The sequence below is a fragment of the Neopelma chrysocephalum genome, unplaced genomic scaffold (genome assembly GCF_003984885.1).
Source record: "Neopelma chrysocephalum unplaced genomic scaffold, ASM398488v2 Primary Assembly neopelma1_123, whole genome shotgun sequence".
NCBI classification, from domain to species: Eukaryota; Metazoa; Chordata; class Aves; order Passeriformes; family Pipridae; genus Neopelma; species Neopelma chrysocephalum.
Genome location: NW_020897785.1, coordinates 229,085 through 238,547, shown reverse-complemented (window position 1 = coordinate 238,547; position 9,463 = coordinate 229,085). Strand labels below are relative to the sequence as shown.

Sequence of the window (9,463 nt, the reverse complement as noted above, 5' to 3'; positions counted from 1 at the left end):
GTAACAAGGACTGTAGATCTATGTCCCACATGTAAGTGGATTTTTCTGTCTTTCATGGTTGGTAACAAGTGATATCTAAAACTTATCTATCATCCAGCCTTGACTTAAAATGATACCTTTCCCTCTGTAAAAAAGGGGAATTTCAGCTACTCTCATGGCAAATAACACCATTCTGAATCAGAAATCCTGTCACAAATCCTTCCACAAGTGGAAGAGTGGGAAAAGTTCACCTAATAAGTCATGTACCATTGCATGACAACCAGATCTTCTAAGCAAAGCAAACCCTGGTTGCAACCTGGAAGGGAGGCTGCCAAATTAAAATGAAATTGCTGCAGGAAATGCTGTGGTTGATTTAGTAGGTGAAACTTCCCCTCTGACTGTGTTGGCAGTGCCTGGAGCAGTGCTGAGACCTGGGGACAGATGGATGGGCCATCTGTAAACTCAGGTCAGAGAAAAGCTCAGAGAAGTTGGGATGCTGAAAAAGTTTTGATGGGGGGTGGTGAAAAATGTGTGTTAGACAATCCTGAAATATTCCACCAATTCCTTACATTTTGCTCACTTTATCAGTGATAATAAAAATGAGGCAGAAGAGAAAAGACATTTTAAAAAATAACACCTTAAAATGTTGAGATGTCTCTGTTAAAAGTCTCATTTCAGAGCCCCAGTTTTTAAAATAATAGATACAAAAAAAAAGCAAAAAAAATTCTTTTGCTGGAATATTTTTTTCTGCAAGTCTGGTTTACTGGGAGTTTTTTGGTCATCTCTGTTGGAGTCTGACTGTCATAACGTAGTGCCAGGCTGACATTTGGAGAGGTCTCTGGACCTGCAGTCCCTGATCCTCTCATGGCAGACTCTGAGGTAATTTATCAAGAAGAGGAGTCAATATGTCTTTGCTCAGCTATGAGTATTTGGGGTTTGGGTTTTGGGGTTTTTTTGAGCATTTAGTCCACACCTTCCTATGCCTTTGGCTCAAAGCAGGGGCTGGGGTAGATTTTGGCACTGAATGTTGTAGATACCTTGTGTATTTGTGTCAACAGCACTTCATCCGTCTCTTAATTTTTGAGGGCTCTGAACAGGCTGAGTTTGCCATAGTTTGGCCATCTTGGCGACCCAGATCCACTATTATCCTTGAGTTATTTGACCCCTGGTGGCCTAGTGGTTAGCGTGCAGGACTTTCACTGCTGTGACCACGGGTTCAAATCCCGGTCTCCTGGCCTGATGGAGGTCGTTAGCCCTGTGAGGCCATCCATCTATGAGAAGGACACTCTAAACAAACCTACGTCCTGAGGACCTCACTGCCATTGTCCAAGCTTGCTTGGCCCCGGCAGATGAACCTTAGGATTAAAGGGTGGGCTCAGTTCAGCGCAGGCTGTGTCTCACCTAAAAAATCCATTGCGCAGGCTGGAAAGGTAAAAGACCTTTCCCCAAATCTTCGTTTGCGAAGATGGGCCATTATTATTGACCAGAGCTGAAATTACATTTATAGGATCACAGTTAAACAGCCCTCAAGCCCAAGTTTGGAACCCTAATGTGGACCAGCGGATGATCCACGGAAAGGGTTTGATTCATTTGTGTCTAGTGATACTTGAGATGTCCAGGAGGTCTGAGGTATGCATGTGGTCTTGGCAAACATAATCCATGATTTATGGGAGACCCACATCTTGTGAGGACGAGCACCTTGTCAGCTGGGACCTCTGCATTGGAGAGGGGATGGATCCAAAGTCTGGGGGTTTTGTTTGTTGTTTTTTTTTTCTGATGACTTATAGTGTCTGTCTGAGCCTCATTTGCAAAGTGTGAAACACCAGAGTCACCTGGGAAGAGAAACCATGGGTTCACAAGGTCCAAGCTAGCAGGAGGCTCTAGACAGAGTGGTTTTAGACTCCTCTCTCCACTGTACCATCATCCTGCATTCTCATCTTCTCCAGCTTGTTATTCAAGATTGTTTTGTCCCTCAGTGCCTGCACCTTTCCCCAGGAGTGGTCTCATTAAAAAGGAATTTCTGCTCTTCCTTCCAGGATGGGGTTGCTCGGGAGCAAAAATCAGCTGATGCCCAATGAGAAACACACTTCTGGAGGCAACCCAAAAACCAGGAGTAAACCTCCTCCTGCTCCCCCCAAGGTAAGCCTGCAGTTTTGCATCCTTTTGGGATCCTCCATGGCTCAGTTAGTGTTTGAAGTGATGCAGGCAATACTTGGAATCATAGACTCATAGAAGGATTTGGGTTGGAAGGGCATTTAGGCCAACCCCCTGACATGGGCTGGGAAATCTTCTTCTAGACCATGTTTCATCCAACCTGGCCTTGAAGGATTCCAGGGATGGGGCAGCCACAGCCTCTCAGGGCAACCTGTGCCCAGCACTGCCTGGACACAAGTCCTCTGAGCTGGTCCTCCCAGATGATCCCTGTATCTTTTAGACAGGGATGGGAAGGGTTCTGAGGAGCCTCTGCATATTAAAAAAGAAAATAAATTAAAATCCAGTGTATGGGGACTTTGAAATATCTCCTTATCAGTACTTTGCAACCCAAGCTGATGTTGCTGACTTGCAAAAGGCACAAAGATTGGTCAGATTCAGGCTAAAGATTCAGAGCTGCAAAACCGCAATGGAAACTTCACCATCCTGAGGGCAGCGGGTGCACCAGGGAGGGTCCACAGCCAATGTGGATTGGGGTGAGCTGAGAATCAGAAATGCTGGGCAGCTGCTGCTCCCTTTGAATTCACACAACCTCTGCTTGCATGGACACAAGGCACTGGGTCAGGATTTAGGAGACCTCAAATGGCAAAATCCTTGTTTGAACTTTGCCGATCACTTTGTCTGTCTGGTGCTGTACAGAGGGCGTGGGCTTGTTTTCTCTTTCCTTGCCCCTGTCAGCTCTGCATCCAGCAGCCAGCACAAGAGAAACTCTGGTGCAACTGTCTTGTGAAAACCACCTCAGGTCTCGAGCCCTGTGAGAGGGGAGGAATTGCCTGTCGTTGCTTTTTATGACAGGTGAAGATGTTTTTCACTCCTTTAGCTTCATTTCTGAGTTCTCCCATGGTTACACAGCCCAGTTTTCACGACAGCAGATGTCAGATTGACCAAGAAGGTGCTATTTTCCTAAATTTCCTTCTCTCCAGCTCACTGGAGAGGAGCTGCTATCAGTATAAATATAGAATCATCGATCACCTTCTGCCACTCATTATTTTTTGCCACAGGCACTCAGCTCTCACATGTCAGGGGAAGTCCATCTTCCTTTCAGTTAAATTGGAAATGGCAGTGGATGAGCAGCTCTCCCACCCCTCACTGCTCCTAAGTGTGGGTCGAAGGGTGGCATGGACAGAAAACACTGGATGTTTTTAATTCGGTGTCTGCATTTCACTCCTTTTGCACGTGTGTAAAAATACCTGGTGATGGTGCAACACCCCCTACAGTCACTGGGTCCAGTATCTTGGGCTGATCACAGGACTGGTGTTTGAAGTTGGGTGGAAGCCAATTTCAAACTCTTAGCCCTGAAAACAAGGTGGTTCCATCCCAGCTGATCTGGAACGATCTATGGCCAGTTTGCCACTTTCAGCCGCTGGGCCAAACCAGGGACCATGTCAACATTTTAAAAGTGTGTCCAGAGGAGTTGCAGGACCTTGTTGCTCTTTAATGGCACAGTCTGCAACTGCCCCACGAGGGAAAGTGGAGGGGCAGGCACTGATCTCTTCTCTCTGGTGACCAGTGATAGACTCAAAGGAACGGCACGAAGCTGTGTCAGGGCAGGTTTAGGTTGGATATTGGGAAAAGGTTTCTCGAGGGACGGTGATCGGTCACTGAAGAGGCTCCTCAGGGAAGCAGTCACAGCACCAAGGCTGCCAGAGCTCAAGAAGTGTTTGGACAACGTTCTCAGGGACAGAGTGGGATTATTGGGGTGTCCTGTGCAGAACTCCAACAGGATTTAGACTCTATGATCCTTGTGAGTCCTTTCCAACTCAGGAATCGTAGAATCATAGAATGACAGAATATCCTGAGTTGGAAGGGACTCACAAGGATCATCAAATATTTTGTGATTTCTATGATTTCTATGATTCTACAATTAATTTGCTAATATAGTCACTGCCTCTGCTTTTTGAACATATCCCTGAACACAGCATATCCCATGAGCCTTGGGACAATTCTGGCAAAGAGTATATCCAGTTTTCTGCTTCAAATAATATTGCCATTGCCATTTCTCAACAGGGCCATTCATGTCTCAACCCCCACAGATCCGAAATCTGGCACCAGTGAACAAGGGTTAGATAGACCAGGGTCCAAATGAGTGGGTGGCAGATTTGTGCTTAAATTCAGAGGGAAGCCAAGGGTTATTCAAGCTGACTGTTAAGACAGCCATGAACAGATCATGGCAAAATGTGCTAAAGCCATCAGGACACGTCCAGAACCAGACACAGGGGCTGTTGACTGACTCCCACTTGTCTGTGAAGCTGAGAGCAGGTCTTCCTGAACACACAGCAAAGTAATAAATATCTTTTTTTTTTTTTTCTATTTCTACCCAAGGGCAGACAATTTATCAAAACCCCTCATCTAAACCAAGCCTCTGCACAAGGTAAGATTCTGTTTTCTCTGCCTTCCCGTGGGGTTTCGCAAGGTGGTGGTCCCCAAATAGCAGGTCTTGAGAACAAGCCGTCACGTCACAGGCGTGTGGTTTCTGTATCTACAGCGCTGCCAAGCAGGGAGTTTATCAGTGTGCTTCTGAAAATTCACTTTACATCACTGAGTGTCTGTAGCTGCCAATTTTTTCCTGCTCATCAAAGAAATTAAGAGGGCAAAGCACCAATTCTTCGTTGGAGCGAGATGATCCCTGAGGCCCCTTCCAACCCAAACCACTCTGTGATTCTGTGATTGGTGGGGAAAAAGGAGATCTGAGACTTCAGCTGTGTGAGATTTCCCTGTCTGCTGCCCTGTCTGCAGCATGACGACTCATGGATGCTGTATCCAGCCAGCTGAAAATTCCAGAGGAAATAGCAGGCATCAGAGAGCCCAGGGAGACTACAAAGAGAAGGAGAAGAAAGGAAAGAGTTTAAAATAAGGATACACAGAGGCCTTGCTCAGGGACTGTCTGTTGGCTTCATCCACCTGCAGGTCACAGATGGTGTTTGGAGATTATTGTCTTTCAGCAGGGAGCCCTCTGCTACCTCTGCCCAGCCCCCCAAAAGCAGCTTGTGTGTATTTCTGTCAAAGAAGTTTTGCAGATTAAGGACACAGAGAGAGAGATAATTAGAAGAGGAAAAAAAAAAGAGGAAGCTTGTAAGAAAGCTGTTAGCAACACCTAAAAGTTCTTCACGTGGATGGAAGTGTAGGATTAGGGGAGACGGGCATGAGGATAGGAAAATGGGGGGTCATGAATAAATGGGATGGGTGGAATGACAGAGGTAGGTCTTCTCAGGTCTTGTGGATGATGATGGAGAGTCCCTGCCATGGGCCAAACACGGGAACTCCTGCAACATCAAAATCTTCAAATTTGGCATTTGTTATGGAAATAAAATTTGTGGGAGGTGAAGCTCCTACACTATGTGAGTAAACCATGCTTTCTTTTGCAAAATCATTTTCGTGTCACATTTCCAAGTGTCCATGGTCTCCTACCTCCCAAACTGAGCAGACTTCGACAGTCTTTCACAGTTTTTATCAACCTCAAGCTGGTCAGAAGCACAACACAAGTTATTTTCAGGGAGGCAGCTTTTACTTCTGCTTCACGCCAGAAGGCAGAAGTGGAAAGATGCTAAAAAAGTGGATTAAATATCATGTTAGCCATTTTCAGCTCTCAAAAATATTTTGGTTCATTAGATTCAGTTCCAGTTCTGGAGGAATATTCACACTGACAGTCTGGGAAACTTCCTATTTTTCTCTACTGGTGTCTGAGTTTCCCGAAATAATGCTACATCTGACTCTCTCCTGTGGGGCAAAATGGGCTGATAGGAACCATGCCAGATATTTGAGATATCAGAGATAGCCTCCTGAAAGAAAGCAATTCAAGTGAATTGATAGAGAAAGCACAAAATGTAGGCAATCACACCATATATATATATTTAAAAAAAAATCAAAGAGCTGAATTGTATCCTGTGGGAGCAATGAAAATTCAATCAGGCAAAATTATTGACTATGGAAGCATGGCATGAAATGTAAAATCAAACCCACTTTTTTCCTTGGGTTTTTAATTTCTTTTTTTTTTTCTTTTTCTTTTTTTTTGGCTTTCCTTGCATTTTGATTGTTTTGGGAGTGAGTTTTTTTATGTGGGTTTTTTTCTTCTGATCTTGATGTTGAATTTGTTTCACACTTTCCAGCTTTCACACCACTATCTCGGAGATAATTTATTTATTTATTCTTAACAAAAGCCTAATTCCTCCTGACTTTATTTATCTTAATGGAAGCAACACAAAGGCAGGCAAGGGGTGCATAACTCTGGATTCAGTGTGGTGTGTGTGACATCACCAATCCACTTTCACTTGGGGAGGTTCTTCCATCGTGTGAGTCTCTCATTCATTTTAAGATGGTTCCCTAAGCAATCCCAATGTTTTTAAGGCTGGTTCTAGGTCCCCATGGAACCAAAACTTCAATTCTGCACCTCTAAAGCTCCCAGTCCAGCAAAGTCCTGGCCTATGATGGTGGACCTCAAATACCACAGTGCCATGGCTACAGCTGCTGCTTGGATAGATAAGACATAGAAAATAGGTAGAATAACCCCTGCCCTTGCCCTGCCAGCTGCTCACAGTTGGATTTAAGTCCTACTGATGGAGAGAGCTGGTCATTTTGGGTGCTTGTCCTCAAGCACTACAATAACCTGTGACTGCACAAGGACTGTGAGGTCGTTTCTTCTGATGAGGAACTGCAAGTTCTTCCATCTCTTCACTTGCTTTTTGCAAATCATAATATGAACAGGACTGATTTGCAGGGGGTGGGAACTTGGCATACTCTGGAACTTGAGGTCTTTTGAGGCATCTCAAGGTTAACAGCGAAATTTTAGTTGTTTCTACTGTTGTTCCTTGAATATGGTTCTGAGTTTGAAAGGAATGTTGTCAGAACCGCGGGTTTGAGGGTAACTGGGAAAAGGAAGGGTTGTTTCTGCTGAAAAGGCTGATTTTTCAATGGGAAGTTAAAACTTCTCATCAAAAATGGGCATTGGCAATCATAAGCAAAAGGAGAAATGAACATGAGAGGCAACTGCCCGAAATGTTCAGATCTCCTGATGAAAAAAACCCACAAGTTTAGGTCTGATATGATTTTATGAGGAAAGTAGGAATTATCTGCAGAAACATTCACTGTGACAAAACACAAGGCAGGAAGGCACTTGACAGAAAGCACTCTGGCAGTGCAGGCCCAGATATCCCGGGAAATATCTCCCATGCTGTCACACCTGGGCTTGCTGATCATTTGGGAGATGCAACAGTCCCAGTCCATAGTTTTCTGCATCTCCTCCAATGGGATCTGATGGTGTTTCTCTCAGTGACAGCAGCAGGTGTGTGTTTTGAAGGCATCCTTTTCCAGCACAGCTTTACCGTGGTCTGGAGCACAAGTCTGATAAGGAGCAGCTGAGGGAGCTGGGGGGGCTCAACCTGGAGAAAAGGAGGCTCAGGAGGGACCTTCTCACTCTCTGCAACTCCCTGACAGGACAGGGGAGCCAGGTGGAGGTCAGGCTCTGCTCCCAGGGAACAAGGGACAAGACAAGAGGAAATGGCCTCAATTTGCACCAGGAGAGGTTTAAATTGCATATCAGGAAAAATTTCTTCACAAAAATGCGTCATTAATCACTGGAGTCCCCATCCCTGGAGGGATTTAAAAGCCATGTAGATGTGGCACTTGGGGACGTGGTTTAGTGGTGGGCTTGGCAGTGCTGGAGGAATAGTTGGATTTGATGATCTTAGAGGTCTTTTCCAACTTTAATGATACCACAATTCCAACCAGCCCATGTTGTGCTGAAGCAGAAAGCTGGACCCATTTTCAGCAGCAGTAACTCACAGCTCAGAGCAGCCAGCTGGCCAACACACGTGCTGTGAGTTGTCACTTATGCCATGACCATCCTAGAACAGCTCTAAACCAATGGATGATCCTCTGGGAGACCCTGGATCTCAGCCTGGCTCCGTGGCCGTGATACGTTTGCAAAGGCCTTCCATTCATGACAGGGCAGCAGTGGGAAGACTGGTTGAATTATTCCTAATAAGCCACCAAATAGGCCCTCAGCCTGTGCAAACTGAGCGGGTATCAAACTCTCCTGGCAGCAGCTCTGAGCCAGGACGGATTTGGCTCCCAATCAAAGTCTGGGGGCTGAGAGCACTATCTGCAAAGCAGTCGCTCCTCGCAGCCCCGATGGCTTCTCTGCCGTGGAGTCACTCAGGACTTGACTCAATCAAATAGGCCAAGAAAGTGCTATCAACCCTATTTCTCAGTGGGGTGACGACTCAGAGACAGAAAGGGTCGCTTTCATCGTGACATGTCAAGTCTCGCCGGCTCAGGCAGAGAGACCTTTTCTTCTGGCTCACTTTCAGTGTTTCTCAAATCCTATTTTGAGAAGGAGATAAGAGGTGATTACAGTATTTTTTTAAGCATATTAAACCTTTTTGTCCTTGCTGTATTTGCTTTTTTCTTTCCTCTCTCTCTTTTTTTCTATTTTTTTTTTTAATTTTTAAAATTTCATTTATTTGCCCTTATGTCAGTTGCTTCAAGATCACAGCCACGTTTTCACCTTCTGGAACACACAGCCACCCTGTGCTTGAAGATATTTACACATTTGCTTCTATTTTTCAAAGCACAAGTGTGACCCACTGCGTTGTTTTCCTTTCAAGAGGATCAGGATGGTGTGTGTGGATCACCAGGCCTGCTGTGGACACCTCACAGTAGGCACATGCCCCAAAAAACTTTCATGTCAGAGAAGCTGTGTGATAACAACTTTCTCAAGGAGGCAGCAGGAGTTTGGGTGCATTGCTAATTCGAGATCCCTCAAGGGGAAGCCCCCAACTGTGTGAGTTATTTTAAGACTTCAAAGCATTCTCCCTCATGACTGATCATCCTTTTCCAGTACTAGGAGTGAGTGAGGCTCTGCTGAAACCCCTCATGGATCTCCGAGTTCCTTCTGGAAAGCCTGAAGGGAAGAGTTCAGGGCTTTGGTTTACAAAGCTGCATTTCCCCCCACACTGACCCTTTCTCCTCCCTAACAAATCTCCTGCAGAGCAGCAGCCAACCTTGCACAGGCACAAACCCCAAGTTGCCCCAGAGACACGTTATCTTGTGATGACAAAGGGCCAGTCTGGCTCTCTTGCTGGTGGCGTTATTTGAAAAGGTCACACAGAGACTGTGGCTTGACAGGCTGTTTTGAAAAATGCTAATAATAGGCTGGCCATGGCTCTGGGTGCATTAATTAGGCTGAGTACAAGCTAAAGCCTTCCTGCAGCAAACAATCTCCATTTTTCTTTTTCTTTTTCTTTTTCTTTTTCTTTTTCTTTTTCTTTTTCTTTTT

The 9,463-nt window shown here is 45.3% G+C and overlaps 1 protein-coding gene across 1 annotated transcript in view; it reads left to right on the top strand.

The window, feature by feature from the left end:
• Nucleotides 1-2,016: 2,016 nt before the first annotated feature.
• The window catches only part of BLK (BLK proto-oncogene, Src family tyrosine kinase), a 28,712-nt gene continuing 21,265 nt past the window's right edge, over nt 2,017-9,463 (top strand). Inside the window, exons 1-2 of the mRNA XM_027697803.1 lie at nt 2,017-2,118; nt 4,513-4,561. Of these exons, the coding sequence (XP_027553604.1) occupies nt 2,017-2,118; nt 4,513-4,561 (151 nt within the window). The remainder of the gene's footprint in view (nt 2,119-4,512; nt 4,562-9,463) is intronic.